At 36.0% G+C, this 26,735-nt stretch overlaps 1 protein-coding gene and 2 pseudogenes across 1 annotated transcript; all 3 read right to left on the bottom strand.

The window, feature by feature from the left end:
• Positions 1–14: 14 nt before the first annotated feature.
• On the bottom strand, positions 15–13,325 carry LOC120193630 (growth-regulating factor 10-like). The gene is made up of 5 exons (XM_039196076.1): positions 13,237–13,325; positions 12,844–13,158; positions 12,588–12,762; positions 6,923–6,951; positions 15–256 (listed from the first exon to the last, which is right to left on the bottom strand). The coding sequence occupies exons 1-5, from the start codon at positions 13,289–13,291 to the stop codon at positions 15–17; spliced, it is 816 nt and encodes a 271-aa protein (XP_039052007.1). The 5' UTR covers positions 13,292–13,325.
• Positions 13,326–16,932: 3,607 nt separating this feature from the next.
• Positions 16,933–20,213, bottom strand: LOC120193744 (annotated as a pseudogene).
• A 1,072-nt stretch (positions 20,214–21,285) lies between these two features.
• On the bottom strand, positions 21,286–22,556 carry LOC120193629 (annotated as a pseudogene).
• Positions 22,557–26,735: the final 4,179 nt, after the last annotated feature.

Genomic DNA, 26,735 nt, shown 5'->3' with positions numbered 1-26,735 from the left:
GGACTTTATTATTGTCAATTCGTTGCTAGCTGTGCCTTAGATCTCTTCTTTGCCTCACTGTAAAGCACCACTCCCATGATTGTAACCGCGAATCCGGTCATCCCCATCACAGTCACCGGATTCCTAAAGATCATAACCGACACGAACGCTGCCAATGCAGCTTTGGCATTGCCTAAAACCTGCAACGTAAGGGCACTTGTATGCTTGGTGACCAAAAAATTTGTCAAATTCACCACATAGGCCACCGTGGCATTCCCTAGCAATAAGAAAAGAGAAAATAACTTCAGTGACCAAAAATGCCTTATAATATACGATTTTTTAACTAACTTTTTTTAGATTTGACAAAATGACCAACTAAATCGCAACGCAATCTCCGGTATCGCAAATCAGTTTCCAGATTCGCAACGCGATTCTGACTATCGCATTGCGATTTTCCAAATTCGCGTTGCGATTTTCCTAATTCGCAATGCGAATACGTAAATCGCAATGCGAATACGTAAATCACAATGCAAATACGTAAATCGCAATGCGAATACGTAAATTGCAATGCGAATATGTAAATCGCAACGCGAATCTGACTATCGCAACGAGATTCTGACTATCGCAATACTGAATTTCAAATTCGCAACTCGATTTCTGAATTCGCAACAGGTTTTAGTTTCGCAACACAAATGTTTTGGGTATATAACTACGCAGCAGCAGCAACTCATAACCTAAATCCCTAAATCGCAACTCATTCCATCTCCATCTATCACTCTCTCCGACGACATCCGTTCCTATATCCAACGACATCCTTCCCCATCCGGCAACAGGTTTTAGTTTCGCAGCTCGTTTGTTTAGTAAATTAATTTACAATAATGAAATCATCTAATGTTGATCATGTTTTGGATAGATTTGTGTTTTGGAGGGTCATGGGAGAATGTTCATGGTGTTTTACAATATATGCCTTTACCCATGAATCTTCAACTAAAACTGTCATTAAAAAAGTTAACTTATGAAACTATAATGTTACGTGTTGCAAATAAATTGAATTTAGAGCCCCTAAGTGGATTTAGGTTATCTTATCAGAGAAATGGTAAAGTTTATTTGTTAACCGACAATGAAGATGTTGAACGATTTATTGCTTACATTAGTGTTTCAAGTGATGATGTTACATTGTATGTTGTTGAACCTAGAAGTAGTGAAGTTGGGTCAGTAGCGGGTAGTAATCAACTAAGTTTTTCAACCCCAGTTTATGGTGCTCAAAATTTAATGGTTCCACCACAATTTCATCACCAAACAAATATTGTTTCACCACATTTCCAATACCAAACACAATCTCAAAACCCATAACATTTCCCTAATCCAAATCCCAATCAACTTTCAGTACCAAATTCCGGTTTTCGTATTGACCAGTTAGACGATGATGAGCCAACAGAAAAAAATTGTGAGTACTAGTCAGTATTCGAAATTTGATCTTTGGTCAATACCCGGACTTTGATCTTGGTCAATACTCGGATTTTGATGATTTTTCAGAAGAAGAAACAGACCCTGCATGTAATGATTTTAATATTGGTCAATACCCGAATTTTGATGATGAAACAGCCGTTGCCGAGGAAGATGTTATTGATGATAATGAGGAGGAAGTTACGACTGTAAATGAACATGTTGAACATTCATTCTGTAATTCATATAACCCTGAAGAAGAAAACGAAGAAGAAGAAATCCCCAAAGAAAAGTCCCCGAAGAAAATGCCACGGGAGTATAACTGGAATATGCCAGAATTACTTCAGATACCGGAAGAAGAGTTGGTAAAGATAGCAGTTGATTGTTACACAAAAATTATTCGTATCAAGAAAGATGATTGTTTTGATACAAAGGAAGACTTGAAGATAGCTTTGTATACGAAATGTGTGGAAGATGGCTATCAACTAAAAGTTAACAAATCAAGCAAAGATCGTTTCGAAACAAGGTGTATGATTGACAAAAACTGTATGTGGCGTATGATTGCAAAGAGGATAAAAGATTGCGAAATATTTCAAGTTAGGACTTTTATTGATAAACATACATGTTCAAGAACCCAAGTTTTTCCTCACCATAGACAGGCAAACAAAAATGTGTTGGGTGGTTTTCTGGCTGAGTTAATGTTTTTGAATGGCAGGGTATATCGGGGACATGAAATTATGACTGACATGAATGCTCGGTTCAAGATTAGTATCTTATATTCTTAAGCTTGGAGAGCCAAATGTTATGCCTTGGAATTGTTGAGTGGGTCGCCAGAAGCATCGTTTGCCCAACTGCTGGCTTATTGTCACAATTTAAAGCTGCAAAAATCATGGGTCGGTAACTCATATCAAAACAGATAGAGATGGACGCTTTGAGTTGCTGTTTATCGCCATTGGTGTTGCGGTTAGTAAATCAATATAATTTTGTTGACTCATTTTTGTACATACATTTCACATTTAAATGATTATATTTCTTGTGTATATGATTTTGTAGATACGTTCGTTTATTACTTGCATGCGCCCAGTTATTATAGTTGACGGAGCACATTTAAAAGGTCGATACCTTGGAGTAAACTTATTAGCAGTAGCCATGGATGCTAACAATGGGATACTGCCAATAGCTTACGGGGTTGGCAAATCTGAAACCTCTGATTCATAGACATGGTTTATGGGGCATCTTAGGGATTGCATAGGTTCTATTAGCAATCTGACAATCATATCTGATAGGGCAAACTCAATTGACAACGCTGTTAGAAGGTGTTTCCCAGATGCTTTTCATGGACTTTGTGGTGTTCATTTGTATAGAAATCTAAAATCAAGGTCTGCTGGTATAAAAAATCACAAATGGACATACTGGAAGGCTGAAAAAGCTTATCGGGAAGTGGATTTTAATAAGCATATAAACTGTTTAAGACGTGTTTTGCCTCAGTGTGCTCAAACACTAGAAGGTGTCGGGTTTGAAAGATGGTCAAGAGTACATCAACTTGGAGCAAGATATAGTTTCATGACGTCTAATAGTGCAGAATCAATCAACGCTCTAAGTCGTCATTCCCGGAAATTACTCATTACTATGTTAATGGAGTTTTTTTGAGCCTCTATTCAACAGTGGTACTACAAGAAAAGAAACCATGCAGGTATTATTTCTTTAAATTCGTAACTTATCATATATTTTACTAAGTATTATTTATTTAAATTTACAAGAACATTGGAACATCGTGTTACACCATGGACTGAAAAAAAGATAACGAAACGTGTTGTGAAGTCAACGTCAGGGAGAGTTGAACCATGTTCAAACACTTTGTTTGAAGTACTGGATAATAACTTAAATGGGCTTATCGATATAAATGCAAAGACGTGTAGTTGTATGAAATGGCAAACATCTGGTTATCCGTGTGGCCATGTTATAAAAGTTGCTCTTCATCTAAACCAAGATGATTCAAGCGCATACGCTATGGATTGCTACACTACAGAAGTATATCGACAGACTTATGTCGAGATTGTCTACCCTATTCTACATCCTTCGGAGTGGGACATACCAGATGACTTACAAACAGTTTTGCCACCAGCCATGGACAGAAGACTACCTGGCCGACCAAAAAGTCACGATCGTATACCGTCTAAGGGTGAAGAGAAGAAGAGATCGACATGTAGTCGGTGCAAGGAAAGTGATCATACAAGGTTGACATGTGGATCACCAGTGCCATCACAATCATATTTTCCTCTACCAAAATATAGATCCTCATCAAAATCCCAATCACAACCGGCTTCACCTTTTGGGACTGTTAACTTAGGTGATTTTTAAATGCAAACGTTCTATTATGTGTATATTATGTGTGAACTTTTAACATTTTCAGTTAGGCATGTATTAGTAACTTGAGTTTGAACATTGCTATGATATGTTCAGTTGTTATCACTTATTAGACATTCATTTGACTATCGCAACGCGAAAATCGCAACGCGAATATGACTATCGCAACATGGAAATGACTATCGCAACGCGGAATTGACTATCGCAACGCGGAAATGACTATCGCAATGCGAAATGAAAATCACAACGAGAGAATCGCAATGCAAAAATAAAAATCGCAACGCGAATTTAGTTTCGCATTGCGATTTTCATTTTCGCATTGCGATTCTCTCGTTGCGATAGTCTGTTTTGCATTCAACATAATGCAGATTGAAATCAACAAATCAACTATTACATTTCAATCAATTAAACAATCACAAATAATAATTATGTACACATCAATTGAATAAATCAACATTTATAAATCATCTTTTACAAATCAATTAAACAATCAAAAAATAATAAGAAGAATTATTTCCTCATCAATTATTGAATCAACTTTTGCACCTATACATCCATTTCACGTAGCTCACTTCAGGATTAACCTGCAGAAACCAAACATTGAATCAACAACACTTTCTACACATCTAAAACATACAAACAACAAATTATTGAATTATAGCTACTTAACCAAACATTTTCAAACCAAAAAGAGTATATATGTTTAACAACACTTGCATTTGACTTACAAATTGTTTATGGACACTTTCATAACGCGGATGCAGGTAGGCAGCGTCTCGCATATATCGTTCTAGCCATAAAATGCCGAAACCACAAGCCTACTGCACCTCTATCTCTATCGGTGGGAGGTAGAAACTGTGTACTTCCTGTCGTCAAACGCTCCAAGCACATGCATACGAGAGGACCACAATCCCCTCTGGCTTCCTTCCTTTGTTGTGGCGCGGTCTCGTCTCTGATAACTGTAAAATTGAACTTCTTTGGCTTCTTGTTTCCAGAATTAGTCCAATAATTAATTGCATCCAAGAATTTAGTCAAATGAGAGCTCCATCCCTTAATAATATCTCTCAAATCAGACAATGATATGTAATTTATCATGCTGTCATATACTATTGTCTTTAGGGATGGGAGCTGAAGCTTGACGAGAAGCCAATTAGTACGTTTCAAAACAGGGATAAACACTTGCATCGAAATGTAATAATTCAAATTGCGCACTTATTTATGAACACCTTTAAAATATTTAAATAAATAAATACTAACCTTATCGACTTCCCACCATGCTAATAAAGTTTAGCTTGTCCATTAGCCAACACATATGATTCCTGTCGTTGATTCTTCAAGTGAACTACGTGAAAAGACGTCGGCATAATTGTATATAGCGTTTTTTTATATTTTTCTTCAATTTCCTTACAATTAGAAGGCGTGTCACCCATGCATCAATATGTTGTTTTACAAAAAAAGACATATATTAGTGAATTACATAAATTTTAAAAAAAATTAATCAAACTGAAATATAAGAAGAAATATAAGACTTACCCCTCCATCGAAATAGCTGTTGTCTTCAACCCCTAATAATACACCCCACCAAGACCGTTCAATCAATAAATGCATATCATCGTTGAGTTTGTATATGTCAGCGTAACACCCTTGGCTCCGCTCATGTAGATAAAAATCAACTGCGATCTTAGTCCAAAGGGTATTATCCAGAATTGTTTACGGTAGTTGTTTCCTCTCCACTTCATCTGCCGGAATGGTACTGGCTGGTAACTTATACGAAAGCCAACAGTCATCCATCATGTCCGGCACGTGAAGGGGCTTCTCAATAATTCGATATATTACGCCGTGTGAATCGGGCTCTAGAATGTTGGGAGGGACCTCTTCAACGATGACAGTGGCCTCTTGAACGGTGGGAGGGGACTCTTGAGGGATGATAGGGGCCTCTTGAACGATAGGGGAGGCCTCTTGAACGATGACAGGTGAGTCGGGCTTTTTCTTACGGATTCTTTGCACTATTGGGGTGAACGGAGACGTAATGGCACGTGCACACCGTCGATACGTGAACTCCGTCTTGCAAGAAAAACCCGACGTAGAGCATCCACCTTAGCGGGCCGCTAAAAATAAATTAATACATAAATCAGTAAATAAACAGACATGATATTAAACAGTGAAAACAAAGACAAATATATTTCAAACTTGCACGGTATTCATCCAAGTCATTATTATATCATTGTTCACAAAATGCATCAGATAACATTCCAGAAGTAAGCACTTATATAAACATTTAAAAGGACAACATATAGGTTTAGTGCAGGTTCAATGACAACATAAAAGAGTAGTAGTTTATTCTTGAAACTTAAATTTTCAACACTGTGAAGTTAGTATTTGTCTTTTGGTTGAAGTAATGCAATTCATTCAAGTTTCAATTTGCAGAAGAAGAATAGAATCTAAAACTTAAAATCACAACGCGAAAATGACTATCGCAATGCGAAAATGACTATCGCAATGCGAATTTAACTATCGCAAAGCGAATTTGACTATCGCAACGAGAGAATCGCAATGCGATTTTTATTTCACATTGCGATTCTTTCGTTGCGATAGTCAAATTCGCATTGCGATAGTCATTTTCGCATTGCGATAGTCATTTTTGCGTTGCGACTTTGTTGTTGCGATTTTCATTTCGCATTGCGATTCTCTCGTTGTGATAGTCATTTTCGCGTTGCGATAGTCATTTTCGCATTGTGATAGTAAACTATTCTTCTTCTGCAAATTGAAACTTGAATAGATTGCATTACTTTAACCAAAAGACAACCAAAAACAAATACTAACTTCACAGGGTTAAAGAATAAACAGTTAAACAGTATTGGCAGCAACCGAATGAATTTACTAAGCAATCTAAGTGAAATTACGAGTAAATTTATCATCAAGTTAATTATGAAAAATATTAAACTTACCTCGTTGCATAGAGTATGAACCTCGTTCTGCAACGATGCTACAATCTCACGTAGAGCTGTTACCTCACCACGTAAAGTAGACACCTCAACACGCCATGCACCATTGTCATCGCGTAAAGTACCGACCTCCTCACGCAAGGCATTGACCTCATTACGTAACTCTCCTAACTCATCCCGTGGAGGTGGAGGTGGAGGTGGAGAACATGGAGATAAACGTCGTGGTATCTTTTTCGGTCGCCTATCATGAGGTGATGATGGAGAAGAGGCTCGATGATGTGACAGAATAGGTGATGACTCTTGTTGTGGAGGTGTATATTCGGGTCGATCAGGTGATGGCTCTGGGTGAGGTGATGGCTCTCGAAGTGGTGGTTGCTCATCATCCGTGCCATCAAAAAAACGCTTGCTAGCTTACCACCAATCAGTGGCAAGCTCAGCTTCCGTGGGTGTCAGCCTCTGTAATGGAGTGTTGGCCTCCTAACAATATAAAAGCTCAAACAAAGTTAAACGTGTACTAATAATAACTTGTTTATAAACATATGGTAGTATTTGTGTTAACTTATATTATTTATTGTAGTATACAGTAGTAAATCTTCCCATTGTTGCAATGACCGTTTCCTCTTCCAGGAAATAGACCTAGGAATATCATTAGAAGTTTTTAATGCATATGTCTGCATGGCGGGAAATGACTCAAATATCCAAATCTACAAACAATATAATAACAAACATTAGTAATTGTTAAAGAATTAATTATAATTTTAGAAACATTATATAAAAAGTATTACCTTAAAGGCCCAAATAAAGCCTGACAAAGTGTATTTGGAACCATCGCCACGCAAAATTTTCCAATCATCAAAGGCAGACGACAACTTATTCCATGTAGCTTTCCATAGATACGAACCCCACGGAAACATGTTCCATGCATTTAGGTCATCTACCAATTTAATTAGATCATTAGGAATAGGTTGTCGGGCCTCTCTACCTAAAAAACCGACTTGCAAAAGTATTAGAAGGCATACTCGGACAACATCGACGTCATCCATCCGAGTAAAACCATCTTTCTTATTCAATAATCTCGTCAAGTCTTCCACGTGTAAATTCGACTTCTCCGTTGACAGCTCAGGAAAAACCCAGGAAAACCATGATAGGCGGGTAATATGTCTAGTGTATCGATCTACATCATCGTGTCCGAAGCGTAGACCGGTGATTAAGCAAAACTCCTCCCGCCCAAAACACATATACGCCGGTGGAAAATCAAATCATATCTCTTCATCACGACGTTGTATAGTCTCTGGTAGATCGCTAGTCATGGTTTGAAGAAACAGATGGGTCAACATAGCATCTCTACCCGGATGTTGTACTTTCAGCCATGGCCCGAAGCAAGTATCCTCAAATATTTTTCTTTGTGCAGGTGAAAGCTTCGACGCAATTGTTTTGGCCAGGCTTACTTTATTTCTTAAGGTCAATTGAGCTGAATAAAAGTTCTGCAAAAACAATAAACATACCAAGTTAGATATACCAAAAACTACACTGTGAAGATATAACAAGAACAATAAACATAAAGAGTAGTAGTTTATTCTTCAAACTTAAATTTGCAACACTGTGAATTTAGTATTTGTCTTTGTTTTTTGATTGAAGTAATGCAATTCATTCAAGTTTCAATTTGCAGAAGAAGAATAGTTTCTGAAACTTAAAATCGCAACACGAAAATGACTATCGCAACGCGAATTTGACTATCGCAACGCGAATTTAACTATCGCAACGCAAAATGAAAATCGCAACGACAGAATCGCATTGCGATAGTCATTCTCGGTTTCAAATACTAAAATTGAAAGAAACTTGAATGGATTGCATTACTTCAACCAAAAGACAAAACAAAGACAAATACTAACTTCACACGGTTAAAGACTAAACAGTTTAGCAGTATTGGTAGCAATCATATAAATATAATAAACAATCTAAGTGAAATGGTTAATCTATTATTGAAAACACCAGTAAACTTATCACCAATTTCAATATGAAAAACCTAATAATAATGCAAAAATTTAAAAATAAAAATAATTAAAAAAACTAACCCTCGGTGGTTGATTTGGTTGATTTTCCATTTCTGACCGTGAATGATTTCGTCGGAGATGGAGACTGATATCGTCGGAGATGGGGACTGATTTCGTCGGAGATGGGGACGGATGTCGCCTTAGAGAGTGGGAGATGGAGATGAGACTGAGTTGTGATTTAGGGTTTTAGGTTATGAGTTGCGATTACAGGATATACTGTGGACGGTTCAGTGTTATGATATATTAATATAGTCGTGTTTAGAATTTGAAAAAAAAATACTCGTTGGATACGAATGACGCTATGTAAATCGCATTGCGATAGCCAGATTCGCGTTGCGATTTACGTATTCGTATTACGATTTACGTATTCGCATTGCGATTTAGGAAAATCACAACGCGAATTTAGAAAATCGCAATGCGATAGTTAGAATCGCATTGCAAATCTGGAAACTGATTTGCGATACCGGAGATCGCATTGCGAATTATCGATCGCATTATGATTTAGTTGGTCATTTTGATAAATCTAAAAAAATTTGATTAAAATCGTATATTATAAGATATTTTTTATAATTGAGATTATTTTCTCATAAGAAAATGATGAAAGCATCACTCTTGCTTTCTCTAATGCGACTTTCGCAATGTTCCCTTCGATGTATAGAGTAAATGGTAGCAGAATCATGGCGGCCATAGGCGCCATATACAACAACAGGTTCATCGAATGTAGCTTCTCGGCTTCGCTGGTTAACAAGATCCCTTGAACCACAGATTTCAGAGCACGACCAGCGGTTGAACCAATGCAAATCAAGAAGCCAAAGAGATTAAACAAGGGCTCGCTGTTACTCGCCAAAACGATCCCACAGACCACAGGCAGAAGAGCGAAATAAACCTCGGCGGATTCCTTCTTGCAAGTAATTAGGAAAGCGAAAACGGCGGTAAAGAAAGGCGTCGTAGCACCAATAGCTTGGTTAAACGACACAGGGATGTACCTTAAAGAAGTGTTCCCACACACGACGGAGAAACAAAAGATGAGGCTCAGAGCAAAGATCTTGAGGAACTGCTTCCTCGACAAAATGTGTTGCCTTGGAACTATTTTGAGTAAGTTTATGGCCACGTAGCTGTAACAAGCACACGAGATCATGTGAAGCATGGTGAGGAAGATTGGATAACGGTAGCCATAGAAGCTGAGGAGATACTTGTTGAGTAAAAGGACCCCAATGTTGGACATGAACTAGGAGCCGATGATCAGTGCCGTTAAAAGGTTAGGAGAGAGATGGGATCCAACGGTGTGGATGCTGTTCCTAACATCAGCAGTTGGAGTCAGCGGAATGTCCAAAACCTCGTGGTCGGCAGTGGCCGTTGAGTCCAGTCTTGGGTTGCTCATCCGTCTTGTCGTCCATGTCTGCGCTTCCACCATTTTGGGTCTTTCGGGATGACCGTAAAATTGGCAACCTCAAAGACTCAAACTTGGATTTTTTTTTACGTGGGTTTTATCCGCTCTCTCCCAATAATAATAAAAAGAATTCTTTTTTTATTTTTTGGCTGTGGCTGGGTAGATCTGAAAGAGTGAAGGAAATGATCCAATCTGAAGGCGCAGATTTAGATTAGAAAAAAGTAGAGAAACGGGAAGAGTTGGATTAGGAGAGAATAATCCAACTAGATTTGGTGGTGAAAGGAGTTTTAAAGTTGGGGGAGTGTTGTCGGTGATGGATTAGCAGCAAGCAAAACTATGATCTGATTCTGAATCCTGACCCTTTTGCTCTTCTATTTCAATTAATTAATTAAATTTTTACCTACTATTACTAGATGATTAGACCCATGATTTAGCCGAAAGGCGTCTAATCTTATTTAATAGCGTAGGTTAATCTTAAACCTTTACGTCCAATCATTTAAAGGCCACATAATTCCAATTGTATATTTTCTTTGTCACGTGATCAACCTCTCATATTCCAAATATTTTTGGTGTTCCACGATCCTAAAAAAATAATAACAATTCCTTATTATTGAGTTCGTGCTGTTATTATTATTTGGATAAATTATAGTGCCTCTTTTAGGCGGATAAGGATTAATTTTCCCAAATCTCGTCCCATAAATTAAGCTAAAGTCAACTGAGGAGATAGGGCAAGACTTGATTCAAATGGAAAATCCTTGGGCCAAGCTTTGGACGGCTTAGTAGCTGCCTCTATTATGGATATTATGTGTCATGTGAAATGTAATGTTGTTAAAATATTACATGGTTAAGTTACCAATAGAAATAGGCTGGACGACTTATTTCATAAATTATTTTTGTATATTTTTATTTTGGATTTTTTAAATCAACTTTATAGTTATGAACATAAATTATTTGTATATATAAGAGGAGGAAGTTGGGTTATCTGCAGGATGAGGTGTTAAACGAAGATTTAGTTATTAAATATATAAGTTTTTCAAAGGATTAATATAAAAATAAGTATTCTTAAGTTAACTTTAGATATTTGTTTATTTTTTATTAAAAATAAGTGTTTAACGTTTTCGACATTATATTTTTAGGTGTTAAAACCATAATACTCATTGAATTCGATCGTTATCTAATACATGTTGAACTTTTTTCAAATACGAAACCATTTTACTTAAAGAAGCAACTTCACTTGAAAGGAGTAATATCGTCAAGTATCATGATAATTCTGAAGTATTGAGCCATTTCTCTCGAAACACATAGTACCCTTCATTTAGTGCATTGACAATGAGTAGGCTAAATATGTTGTAAATGAAACGAGATATATAATAAGTTATTTAAATTTTATTTAAACAAAATTTAATAAATATTCGATCGAAATAAACTTGACTTGAACTCAAATTCAACTCATTTTTTTTAATAAAATAAAACGAGTCATTTGATACTCGATTCCAAAAGCACATGAGTAAATCAAACAATAATATACTAAAATTTTAATTTAATTTTAAATATATATAAATTGTATATTATTCTCACATACTTAAACTTCATGTTCGAGCTAAAATTTGAACCGAACTCAAAATCAAAGTTTAATTGAACTAAATCTGACAAATTTTAAGTTTAAGATTTTTCTAGCTAAAGTAGAACTTTAATTTTGATTTTTGATCATTTTAAACTCATGAATTTTTCAACCGAATTGAGTTCAATTTTAAAGTTTTCAAATCAAATAAACTAACTCATATTAAATGCGTACATGTAAAAGGTCTCGTATGACAAAGTTGGGTGTTTCCAATAGTTGAACACACATGCCAAAGGAATTCATTTGGCATTGCTATTGTTGAAAATAATAAAATTGGAAAATATATGAATATCAAAATCATCATATGTAGAAGTTACGAAATGATTTAGGTTAAAGAAGTAGAGATTATACACTAACACAGAGAAAGTTTGTTATATCATTCAACGACGACATTAAAAAAGAGCGACAGCACCAAAATTAACTGCAAACTATTGCCACGCATCCAACCCAATGGAGCCCATCATCATCACTGCTGCTCACTCCCCTTTTCACCAAGCAATCCAACTAAACTACAAACACCATTAATGTCTCTCACATCTCAAACATTACACCAAATCAAAACTCTCTCTTTTTGCTCCTAAAATCAATGAAATTGCAGTGATGATTCAGATTTTCGATTGCTTCCTCGAAGAACACTCTTTGGAGAGAAACCAATGAAGCCGGAAGAAGAGAGGTTGCTGCCATTATTACTGTTACTACTGCTGCTGTCGAGTTGCAGAGAAATGGAAAGGTTGGTGTCGGCATTTACATGGCTAATACGACTTCTGGTGGTAGCTTCAGAAGTCTCCACTAGCTTTTTTGAACGCTGACGGCCTCGGTGCATGTGTCGCTCGCAGTATTTGTGATCCAGGACAGCTTCTTTGCTGCACCTCCATTTCTTCCCATCTGTACGTCTACATCTTCCTGGCTCTGGATCGATTCCATTCTTGTACTCCAAGTGCAATGACCCACAACCCAAAACTGGACCAACATCCAACAAAGTAATTAACCAATAAAAAAATATACATATACAGTACTAGGGAGATGGTTTTGGGTACTTACATCCGGAGTAGAGTTGATAAGGGCTGCCGTGGATGCCGCCAAGAGAACCGGCAACACTTTTCCAAATAGGGAGAAGAAGGTGATTAGGGACAGGTAGACCAGCTTCCATGTACTTGTATATGAGAGATTGAAGCTGTAGTTCCTGCAACTGAAAAACTATGAACCCACATGATTTTGTGAATCCGGTTGGTCTATGACTAGACCCACGTCCAAGCTCCAGACCTAGCCCGACTGGAGGCGACCCATCTCCTCCTCCTCCACTCAACATACCACTCTCCATGTTCCAGGAATCACCCAAATCTCTAAGTCCAATTCCTGCAAAAAAGAGAGAAAGAAAGTTACCAATGGATGATAATCAAATTTTTTGAGAGTAGAAAGATGGTAAAAAGGTACCCAAGTCTGCAAAACGGGCAATCTTGAGAGGTGTGTGTTGAGGTCGAGGCTCCATTTGTTGATAAATCAGATAAGAAGAAACAAAGGGTCAATCCCAAAAAGCAGTATGGACTGCAATACACACACAGAGTTAACAGTAGTAAAGGGTAAAGAGATACACTACACACGCTCTGAAAGTTGCAGCAGTAAGAATAGATTTAGTTCATGGCAGAGAAAGAGAGTAATTGGGGATGGGTGAGTTTTTCTTTTCAATATAAACAAAAAGGAAAAATGAGAAATGAAAATTCTCTGTGATTTTAAAACTGACAAATGCAGCAAATGACACCAAGCAAGCACGCCCCAGTTGTTTTTCTATGAATCCCCTTGTCCCTATCTAAACACAACGGGACGAAGATTAAAGTGAGACCGAAAGTATTCTGACATGTCAGAACAACTCTGCAGGGTGTTTGCAGACATAACGCGTATGTCAGATCATTGAATCGTGACAAGTAGAGAACGTGGGACCCGCATAATATGACAATTTTTTTCCTTGTTACGAACAAGCAACTGTTTGATTTTCATTAACATCAGATGATACTTTATGAGAAGGCATTATAGTAAAGGGAGTTAAAATTTGATATGAGAAAGTGATGGATGAGGAGGATTTGGTCAATAGTTGCGGCTTCGAAGTTTTTTTTTGTAGCCCATTTATGGGAGACCCAAATTAAGAAGGCAGCCAAAACTTGAATCATACATTGAATTAAACCTTTATAAGTACAGGATTACGGATATTTCCATATGTATGTAATTTTAGCATCGTTGTAGTCGTGTCAGCTGGCTATTGCTTCGTGTGATGAATGACCAAAGGTTAAAAACAGAAATGTGTTCCTACATCACATGTTTTTCTCATTTTAATCACTCAAGAAATTGGTAAATTTAAGGAAATATTACGGGTGATTTTTTTAAGGAAATGCAATTGTTGAGTAATTAATTTAAAAATTAAATCATTTATCACTGCATATATGGAACTCGTTATGCTTACACCACGAGTTTCTTATTATATTAAAAATTTAAAACACATTATATTCACGCGACGAGTTTTAATTATTTATTATATTTTATAAAATTCGTCACCTTTACATAACGAGTCCTAAATACACTGTAGTAAATGAATTAAAGCTCAAAATAATTTTCTAACAGCTACATTTCCCAAAAAAAAAAAATCCGATTCAATTATTTCACTAAATTTATCCAAGAAATTACTTATTCCCAATAAAAGAAACTTTGACACCATAATAATTAAATAAAATGCACAAAATTTTCACGTAGATCAAATAAATTTACTAATATATGTATATATATATCATATTATAAATGCAACATATTACATTACATTACAACATATTATTCCCTAAACCCTTCCCCTTAAGTAATGTAATGTATCTTTTTTGTTTAGAATGTTAAATGAATTTGTAATAATGAAACTCGGATGTTAAATGATTTGTATTGAATTGAAGTGAGTTGAAATTAAAAGTAAATTTATTTAATAGTTTACTTAAAATTAAATATTAAATATAATTAAATCATTTGATAAATATAAATTATAACAGACAATATACTTTCAATTTCCCATTAAAGCATAAGTATATCTTTACCTACTTAATATTTTCCACACTTTTCCGTTAAAAGTTTAAAATATTAAACACTAAAATTATTAATTTTCAATGAATTATCAATCAAACTAAAGAAGGAAACAACTATCATAATATATATATATATCCTTTTTATTTCAAGCTTATTGAAAAGAAATCAACAATTCATCACATTCCTTTTCCCTTGTCTAATTGTCCAAGGAAGTGAATTTCCATTGCAACTGAAATGAAAAGCAAAATTTGCATACTTACATTGCCCATGATGAGAAACTGGATTTAGGAGGTCTTGACCCAGACATTGCAGATGTAGAGCTATTACAGATCTTTTCCGCCAACATTACATCAAACTCAGACATGGAATCACCCATGGTTTATTCATGCAAAAACGTCTTGTAATTTCGCACCAAGACCGTCAGAGGATCTAGGAAGTGCAACCATGACAAAGAAAAAGGGTTATCCCAGCATATCCTCAAAGGAAACTAACGTAAATAGACAACACATACACCTTGCTTCTCGGCACTGCAACAAGCAAATATTTGGAAAGAATCTACCTTTGGAGAAGTGTCATAATCGGCATGCTGGACTCTGGAAGTCACGTCTAACCATCCTCAATGCAGCGGTGAAGGAATGCTGCCTACAACGGCCAAAACTGAATGAAAGATGCGAATTTACTGCCTGCAATAATAAACTCATTGGACCAAGGTCCTTCGATATTAACTCAAATATCACAAAGGGAATGGCTGACTATCAACTGATAAATAGGAACATGGTACTCCCACAGCCAGCATTCCTACAGGTCAGTTTGTAAGCCATGCTGATGTTGACATACTTTATAAAATTGCCAAGTGAGCGGGATGGGGAAATCGGGATGCTTAAACATAGATCAGTCAAATGCTAAGAAAATCCCTTGCATACAATGGACATCTTCATTATCCAATTTAGATTAATGGGTCAATAAGTCGGATACCGGTGATTATACAAAAAAAACACATACAATACCATATGAAGAGATAAATCATCCATTTTCTGTCAAACTTGGACCTCTTGGTCCTCATATACACACAAGGAATGTAAAATTGCTGGTGACGCAAATTCATCCTATGAAATTATGGTTACAGCACCAAAAGGAGTTGACTTTATTGTGAAGCCTAGTACACTATACCTCCGAGAGCTAACCTGAAAGTTGATAAAATTTTCTCGAGTAGAATTGACTAGTAAAATTGGTGAACTCACTCGACGGTATATCAAATGGTCTACTAAACGCTTTGTTTGGAGCCCAACGTAGTAAGGTTTGAGTAAGAAACATTTGCACAAAGAAAAAGGAGCAGTCTTTCAAATGTAATGTCAGAGATATGAAGACTAATATTGGGTGCCATCACTGATTTGTAAGTTGCAACATCTTAACTTCTCTCTTTGTTGTTCAGTAACATTGCAAAATTTTCAACCTGATGGCCCATGATACTCTGGCTCTTCATTTTCCTTTAAGTAACTGTATAAGAATCCAAAGATATGAGGAAATTCAGAAAAAAAAATTATCATTATTGTGTCGGATACATACTCGTATCTAACACTCGCTCACCCATTGCAACCAGGTATAGATGTGGACTGCCCTTTCTTTTCTAATTTAATACATATTAACACTAGATGAAGTTAACAAAAAAGAAAAAAGAAAAAAGTAAATAGTAATCATAACTAACAGAAGATCAACGGGAACAATAAGAGTTCTGAGAAAAACCCCATAAAAAGAATTTTATATATAGTCATTTCATGTGCCAAAGAAGTCCATACAATGTGCATTAAAAAGAATAGAAACATGTGGAACGCAGCCTGTTTGGTGCTTAAATCAAGGTAAATTTCTAAAAGAAAAATAGAGACCATAAAAGGTGCATACAAAATTCAGAAAGTTGTTCAAAAGGAGTTCCAAATGGTTTTATTTTTCAAATCCCTACCTTATGCATTATCAAAAGCTCCAAAACATTAGTTTTTAGTAACAACGAAACAAAGTAACTAAGGTAAGGAACTCGGGAAGACCAATAACTGACAACAAGAATGGTTGTTTTAGTTATAAAAAAAGGCCTTACATATTAGTAACTATTTTCTGATTCTCAAGAATGTTAGTATAAGTTCATTCAAAATCAAATAAAAAACATAGGCATAAGGAAAGAAAATAAAAGAAACAATATGAATCTGATTATCAGAGATAGCAGACTAAGAGCTCCCTCCCTGACTGAAACAGAAAGGAGAGCCTTTTTGAGCAGAAAAAAAGGTACATGGCCTCAGTAGCTCATTACCGATATTTATAGAGAGCCACATTTACAGCTGCACAATGCCAGTTGGAAATGACTTGCAAATTGACTCTCATCAACCAAATCCAGGAGGCACATCAGGGTCCTCATCACTGACATCACATGGCTGCTTCTAGTCAATATCTTCCGAAAAGCCAGGTGGCACACCAACACCAACATCAACACCACCTTCTTCCCGCCCTACCTGTGAATGACTGGGCTGTTCCTTACAGTTTTCCACAGCCCCGTCAAAAGGCCTAGGAAGATGCTTCTTTGCCTTGTGAAGCTGTTGACAGTGGTTGCTGTGACAATTATTAGACAGAGAAACCTGGTGGTTCTTTCGGCTCGGCATCAGATAATGTCTCATCAACTCTTCTAGTTGTAGCCTTAATGGTACCATTATTCTCAGACTCCTTTTCAACTCGTACCACGATGGACGATTCACCCTTTTCTTTCCCGTGAGGATTAGCTAATTTACTGTAAACAGATTGTATTGTTTCTGTAATTTCGCTTCTCATGCCACCTTCTGATCTTATTATTCGAAATTTGACCCATCAATTTGTTCCTAACGGTCATATAAAACATTAGAAGTATCAGAATAACATCAACATTCTTGAACAAACGGAAATCAACCGACAAGAATTATAAAAGCCGGTGAAGCATGGTTTTTAGAACCGGACCGGTTAACGAACCAGACCGGTTAGCAAACCGGTCATGATACCAGTTCACTGGTTCAACCGGTCGAATCGGTCCGACCGGTCGGAAGAACCGGACGACGTAATAATTATTTAAAAAATTAAATAAAAATACCAAAAATATTTAATAAAAAATAATTTTTTATATCACAAGTCATATTTAAAGCAAGTTATAACATATATAAATTAAAAACCATAAAATCAAGTGAAACAAAATGATTCAAATTAACTACAACAAAATATTTAAGATAAAACATATTAAATAATAAATATAATTATATAACTATAATTAAAAAATAAATTTGGAGCTAAAAAAATCATAACAAAATGATATTGTTTGATTTAATTTTTTAAAAAAAAACAATCTCACATGGCTAAGAAACATATAAGAGCATCCCAAAAGTTTAAAGAGAAAATATGAGAACAAAACAATCCCATATTGCTAAGAAACATAGAAGAACATCACAACTAACTTCTATAAATAATAGAGGTAATTTGGCATTCAAAATCATGGAACCTTTTGTGAGCATTGAGTGAACTATTCTTTCACTTCAATCAAGCTAGAATTTTAGGCTTCAATTGAGCTTCTAAATTTTTTTAGTTTAAACCTTTTTTAGTTTAAGTTTCAATATTATATTTCGAGTTCGAGTTGAACTTGAAAATTTTTAACTTGTGAGTTTGAGTGGAGTTGAGCTTACTTTTAAAGTTTTCAAGTTCGAGTCGAGCTCAGCAATACTCGAGTTCGACTTGGCTCTTTTAACAAACGACGTTTGGTTTAATTTTTTTTAAAAAACAAAATTTCCGGTTTTTTCCGATTTTCAGTTGGTCCGGTTCGAACGGTTCTGGCCGGTTCACCAGTAGCGGTTCAATCGGTTTAGATTAAACCGGACTAGGCAACGATTCCCGGTTGAACCGACCGGTTCGGTCCGGTCCGGTTTTCAAAACAGAGCGGTGAAGCATATTTGAAGATTAAGTTAACAGTCTAACATAAGCTTGACTAGAGAAGAAAATTCTAGTTAATATTCTTCTCAAGAAGTGATCCCAATTTATTATGATATCCAAAAAGGTGCCATCCTTATCCAGGAACACACGAGATTTCCGCTAAGGCCACTATGGATTAAAATCATTAATAACTTTGAAAACAAGGTCCACTTACCCAACCTCATCATGTATGGCATCTGATATTTGTCTTAGTTTCATGTTTTCAGCACCTGGACGATTAAGTGCTGCTGACTGCTTCACAGCAGCAATGATGCTGTTGCGTAGTTCTTCCTGCAATTTATTGCCTTACTAATAACTTATAAAGTCACATGATTAGAAAAATGTGATTTTCTCCGCATTCATTTACGATAACAAAAATATAAATGCTGCATTTGTCATGTTCTGCAGTTGACAGAGTAATCCCATGAATCCGTTAGGAACGGAAACAATTATACTCTACAAAGATCCAACTGGACAATTACATATATCTAAATAAGTTTAATCATGCAACGTTCTCTATTTCCATATAAGCAAGCAATAGATAGCAGTACCACTCGCTATTCAATCAAGTTAGCAGAGCAATTTGAATAATTTAATCAACCAAACTTTTGCTATTAGATCAAATTAAAATTCAATCAATGTAAGATCCTTTAAGACCAACAAAGGCTGTTTTTGAAGAGCAAAGAGTAGCACGATGCACAATAATCAGATTTGTCAATGATCTAAAGCAGTAAAACAGCTTAATCAAGCAGTACAGCACTGCCATTGCAGTGTTAAGTACATATAATAAATCACTGTAAGCTATTTCTTCAGGACAACCTACCAAAATCAAACTTTACAATCGCAACAACAGATGTTATACAATTATTTTTTTTGGTCGCAAGGAAAAAAGTTATACCCATCGAAAATACCCAAAACTCAAAATCATAGCCTTGGATTTGAAATTAACAAATTATACCATCGAAAATACCCAAAACTCAAAATCAGGACAAAACCCATCGAAGCATACAACCACAGACAACAAGTATGGATGTTTACAGGCCACCCAAAAGTTCAGCATTCCAATATTTTTACCTTAATCCCCGCTAAAAACAAGATAGTTTCAACTTTAGGAAACTAAAAGAAGAAGAAGATAATATCGACAATAAAAATAAGTAAATAGCATACGTTGCCCTTGAGCTTGCGGATGGTTTTGAGACGGAGCTTGTCGAAATCACCATCATCTTTGAGTTTTGCAATTACCTCTTCTTTGCTGATCTTCTTGTTTTCTTCCCCCATTGACTGCTTTGCATTCAATCTGGTGGGAGAGAAAATAGATACCTCTTTTATGTTGCTATAAAACTATATATGGTCTTTTAACTGGCAACGGAGACAAACTTTGTGCTCAAATTTTGTGTGTCTTCTAGGGTTTTTCACATATCAATGAATTCAATTTGTTTCCGAATAAAATAAAATTGAGATTTTAATTTAGGCAGTCATGATTTCATCGTACTAATTTAAACATTGTAATGAATTTTTAATTATTAACGACTCAGTAATTATTAAATATATTAAATTATTATTAAATAATCATTATATTTTATAAAATAATAATACATTTTAATAAGTTTAAAAGTAATTTTATAATAATTAATAAATTTAACAATCATTTATAATTATTTTAAAATTTATAAAATATTAGTGAACAGAAGAAATATTGTAATAGTATAATTTTGTGATCATTTTTATATTTGACCCAGATAATTATTATCATTAAAATAAATTTATACATATCCTAGTTGTTTTTCTTCTTGTTAATCTATTTTTACTTTTATAATCTATGTAACATTAATTTAAGGGCTGATCGTTGATAGTTAGTATTTATTACTATCTTTTTATTTTAGGATAATCTATGTCAAATACCACTCATCTTTATGCTCGGGATCGAAAATGTCACTGACGTTTCAATTTTACCAATTTTAGCACGGACGTTTATATTCCACTTCAATTTTGCCACTAACATGGCATGGACGGGCTGTGACAGTGATGACGTGGATGCCTTACCAAAACGACGTTATTTCAAAACAACTATTTTGATGCTCAATAAAGACAAAACAACGTCGTTTTGCTTGAAAAATTATTGAAATTTTACGCAGCTAGAGGGATTTGAACCCCAAATCCCTTAAAATTAAATTGAATGCTTAACCATTGAATTACATTATATTTTTTTGTTATGGTTTCTATAAAAGTTATAAAATAGACCAATTCCTTCAAGCTTTAACAACCTAACACGCTTGAAACGACTCGAAATCCAACGAAACTATATTTTCGGTGAGTTTCCTGATATGGGTTCACTCAGAAAGCTTTACTTTCTCGACGCTAGCGATAATAACGTATTCGACCAAGTCCCATTAACGTTTCCAGTATCTCTTGTCGAGCTCTCGATGAGGAAGAATATCTTAGACAACATTGACAATATTAGGTTCTTACAAGTTCTAGATCCCTCTCATCATTCCCTCCACCGATACCAATTCCTCTTTGTCTACCAACAACATCAATTTCATCCACAAATACAATACATGGGGTATTCCCCTTGGCCTTCTTGAAAAGATCACGAACTCGAGAGGCACCAACACCAACAAATATTTCAACAAACTCTGAACCTAAAATGGAGAAGAATGGCACACTAGCTTCACCAGCAATTGCCTTGGCGAGAAGAGTCTTTTTGGTTCCAAGAGGGCCAATGAGAATAACACATTTATGGATGCGAGCCCCGACTACAATAAACCTCTCTGGCTTCTTCAAGAACTCGACAACCTCCATGAAGTCCTGTTTCGCTTCATCAACTCCAACAACATCATCAAATGTCATGCCATTGTTAGGCTCCATCTGAAACTTTGATTAAGATTGACCAAAGGCAAGGGGAAGCCAGGACGACCCGGTCCACCCATTCCTCCAGATGATCTCCTCGAAAGAAAGAACAACCCTCTAATCAAGATTAGTGGGAATGCGAGATTGCCAATCATGTTAAACAACAGTGAACTAGATTCTTCTTGAGCATTATGGGCAACAAAATCAATGTTCTTTTCCCTAAACTTCTGAAGAAGCTCTTGGCTGAATCCTGGAAGCTTCACACAGACTCGGTGAACACGGTTTCCCAACTCAAGAGAGACAGTCTCCACGATAGATATCGTGCCATTTTCATACAAATCCACTTTTCAACACTGTCATTGTGCAAATAATCCAAAAAAACTAGAGTAGGACATTCTCGAGGAATAAACCATTTGTTTATTAGCATTCGCTTTCCCATTTCCTAAGTAAAGCCGAAACTACAATTCCAGCACTTCCAATTAACGACCGTAAGAATTGCCTTCTTCCTTCATGCTGTTTAGGTTTTAAAGATGCCTTTATAAGGACACCGTTCGATCTCCTACCCAACGAAGAGATGTTGGGGGTAAATACAATATGCTTTCCAGAGAAGTCTCTACTCAACTTTGATTTTATTCTGTGGGTAGACAAACCCTTGTTTCATCTTCGAGGAGCTTCTCCACTGATTCACCCTCATAGATGTTCAACACCAACTTAAAAATTATACTGGAAACAAAGCCTACGAGGCAAAGCAAGAAGAAACCAAATAAAATTAAGAAGACAAGAATGTACGCTATAAGATTTTCGTCATCGAAGAGCGAATCGCCAGTGAGGTTGTCGAGCTTCTTGCAGCGGATGATACCATGCACAGTGGACGACATAGTGAGGGAGAGTTTTGTGGTGGTGAAGAAATGGGAGTTTTGTGGTGGCGAATCTCCAACTTTTGCTACGTGGACTAAATAACTTTGAAAAAGCCGTCCATGTCATCGCCGTCACGGCATTGGCATGCTATGCATCGTGCCGTTAACGGGTTAACGGCGGAGTGGCAAAATTGAAGTGAAACATAAACGTCCATGCTAAAATTGGCAAAATTGAAACGTCAGTGTCATTTTCGATCCCGAGCATAAAGATGAGTGGTATTTGACATATATTACCCTTTATTTTAATATAGCGTATCTTTAGGTTTTTTTTCTTGTCTTTTAATTTTTAATAACTTCGTCTTTATATTATTTTTCCTTTGTCATTGTGGCACATTTTCATTGTTTTTAGCACGTTTTCGGTTGTTTTGGTTGTTGTTTTCATTTATCATTTTTCACATGGTCATATTTGATATCGCTACGGCTGATCAAGATGATGCTTATTTATGCGTGTTTATGCGTGTTTTGCGTTCGTGGATAGATTTTCACGTCGTTCGACTCTAATTTGCAGTTTGTCGGTGATCTTTCAATAGCTTGATCCCCTTTTGAAATTCGTTTGTCGATGTGGTCAGATCTGTTTGTATCTACCGTTTGTTTAAGTTTATTTGGTTAGTTTTCTTTAACATTTTCCTTGTATGATTATTATATGATATTAAATAACTAATTTTCTTATATTAATGATAATAAAAAATGTTATTATTATGTGTTTAATTTATAGTCGTGATTATAAACCTTTACAATAATTTAGATATTTTTTTAATTCTAACAAAACTAAATAATCATATATATAAACTTAAACATAGTCTAGAAAAAGGTTAACGTACCTTTTGGCCTTGACTTTGGCTTTAATATGCAGTTTGACCTTTGACCTTTTTGGGTAAAATTGGCCACTGACTTTTTGTTCGGTAAAATTTAGCTCATGGCTTTGCTTTTAATATACAATTTGGTCCAATTATCTTTTGTACATTTTTTATAAATTAAAAATTATATAGTGTTAAGATTTATATTTCAAATTTTAATTGACTAAACATTAAAATGTTTGATTAATGATAAATTTATTTTAGAAAAACAGGGGCCAAAAGGTACATTAACCCTCTGGAAATTTAAAAAGGGATTATTTTCATATTTAAATCTGGGCCATTTCAGTTTAGACCCAGTTGATGTATGGGTCATCATCGGCCTGATCCATGCAAAATATCTTTAGAATGTTTTGGGCTTATAGCCTAATGATTATTGGGCAGCTTAATTTTAAAGATAAATAATGATCAAGTGCAATTAAAAGCAGCAATTAATCTTGGAATCAAAACATTACCTAAATTTGTTTTCCTTGAATCTGATATAATCTTGAAATTTAAATTTCTTTCGGTTGATTATTTATTTTATTTGTGATCACTCTATACGCAAATTTTATATTATTAATGTACGTGTGCCTACTCTCAATGTTTTTGGATTCGTCCGTGTAAAACCAGAATTAGTTTGATTGAGAGAGGAAGGTCGTTTTTATTTTGAGAGTGTAGAGTTGGAAATATAATTTTTGTACTTCTATATAAAGCGTTCAAAAGCAAATATGTCAGCTGATTCAATAGCTTAGTTTAAAAATTTGTGAATTAGATTGCTTCAATGTTGCACTTGAGTTTTATCATTTCATTGATGGGGGGGGGGTTTATAATTGTTGCTTTATTAATGATTATGTACACTTTATTCTTTTTCATGCCTTCACCTTGATTTGCAGGGGATTGATTTATTATAAAATGATAATATTAATGATTAGTTCATTATTTTTAAAACTTTTATTTCATATTTCAATGATGTACAACAACAACAACAAAACCCTATTCCCATATGTAATGAGTAAGGGGAGGTAGGGTAATAGGCTGGCCCTAAACGCAAGGTTGAGAGCAGCTTCCGTGGAAGACCTCCGGCAGGCAAAAAAATTAAAAATAAAGATAAAATGTAATGTATGTATAATTAAATAAATAAATACATAGTTGAACATTTTTCATATGCGCGTATGTAATGGGGAGTAATCCCTACAAATAAATCCCTGCGTACAAATCTCTGCATATAGACAGAAACGTAAGACCTGACTAAATTTAAAAAGAAGAAACCTGAAAAGAAGGATACACAGGAGTCAACGATAGCAAGCTACAAGAAGGAATAAAGTCAAATGGGTTAAAACCTAAATTAAGGCAACACCACTTCGCTACCTTAGTTCTAAGCGTTCATAAAATCCAATGAAAGAATCTTAAAAATTAGAAGTCATGAGAATTACTACAAAGGCATTAAAAAGAGGACAAAGAAGTTACACCGTATGACTGTGACCCGAAACTACTCGGCTACCCTGGTCTTAAGTCTCCATACTTTCCTATCAGAGGTCATGTCCTCGATAAGGGCTAAATCCTTCAAATCAGATCTCAAATAGTCTTCTCACTTCCGTCTTGGTCGTCCCCTCCTTCTGGCACTGTCGACTGTAATTGACTCTACCCTCCTGACCGCTTCCGACGGTTTTCGCCTAAGGAAATGCCCAAACCACCGTAGTCTTCCCTCCCTCAATTTTTCGGATACATGCACCACCCCCAAGGACATCCTAGTAGCAGAGTTTGGTGTCATGTCCGACAGAGTCCTACCACATGCCCATCGAAACATTCTCATTTCTTCAGCCTCCATCCTCCTTACGTGATCCTTCTTGATTGCCCAACATTCTGATCCATACAGCAGCGCTGGTCTTATTGTCATTCTATAAAGTTTTCCCTTAAGTGTTAGAGGTACCTTCTTATCACACAAAACTCCAGTAACAACCCTTCACTTTAGCCATCCCGCCTTTATACGGTGTGTAACGTCATCATCTACACCCCATCTTTATGTATTATAGACCCTAGGTACTTGAAACAATCATTTGAGGAGAGAACGTGTCCTTCTATGCATACTTCTACATCTTCATCGTTTTGGTTCCCACTGAAGTTTGAATATAAATACTCTGTCTTTTCAATATTGATCCTTAGACCTTTGTCTTCCAAAGCAATCTTCCGGGTAGCCAGTCTACTATTCAGCTCAATTTTTGTTTCAGCAACTAGGACAATGTCGTCAGCGAAAAGCATACACCATGGAACACCGTCTGGTGTCGCAGAATAGATGTCATCCATAATCAAGGCGAAGATGTAAGGGCAAAGAGTCGACCCCTGGCGGAGTCTGATTTCCACCAGGAATGCCTCGTGTCACCAGCTGTAGTCCTGGCGTATATAGTAGATCTACAGTACATATCACGAATCGCCCGGATATAAGCAGTTGGGATCCGTCTCTTTTCCAAGGTCTTCCAGATCGTATCGCGGGGAACACTATCATACGCCTTCTCAAGGTCAATGAATGCCATGTGAAGATCTCTATTTTTTTCTCTATATTTCTCCATAAGCCGTCGAAGTAGATTACTCGCCTCCGTAGTAGACCTGCCTGACATAAAGCCAAATTGGGTTTTCGAAACCCTAGTAACCTGTCTCAACCTAGCCTCTATCACCTTTTCCCATAGTTTCATGGTATGGCTGAGTAGTTTAATACCTCTGTAGTTGCCACAATGTTGGGGATCTCCTTTATTCTTATATATTGGTATCACCGTAGACGTTCTCCACTCCTCTGGCATATTGGCAGTCTCTAAAATAATATTAAAGATATTGGTCAACCACTTAACTCCCTCTTCTCCTAGGGGCTAACCACACAGTGATAGGAATTTGATCTTGACCGACAGCTTTGTCCCTCCCCATATTTCTTAGGGCCATTTTGACTTCCTCAAACCCAATCCTACTTGTAGGGCAATAATTTGTCGTAGTATGATGGTCGATTGAGCCATCAACGATACTATGTCTACAGGGAGAGGCACCGTCATTAAATAAGCCAAAGAAGTAACTACCCCAAACCCTTTTAATATCATGATCTTTCACTAAAAGAACACCATTGTTGTCCTTAATAAACCTAATGCTACATAGATCATTTTTCCTATTTTCCCTGGATTTTGCAAGCATGAAGATGCCATTTTGTCCTTCATTGGTGTCTAATCTCTTGTACATTTCCTCGTATGCCTTATCATTTGCTTTAGCCACTGTTTTCTTGGCTTCCCGCTTTGCCTCCTTGTATCTTTGCTTAGCTCTCGAT

The sequence above is a fragment of the Hibiscus syriacus genome, unplaced genomic scaffold (genome assembly GCF_006381635.1).
Source record: "Hibiscus syriacus cultivar Baekdansim isolate YM2019G1 unplaced genomic scaffold, ASM638163v2 tig00116996_pilon, whole genome shotgun sequence".
NCBI lineage: Eukaryota > Viridiplantae > Streptophyta > Magnoliopsida > Malvales > Malvaceae > Hibiscus > Hibiscus syriacus.
The sequence above is the reverse complement of the archived record's forward strand: the minus strand, read 5'-3'. Positions and strand labels throughout refer to the sequence as shown.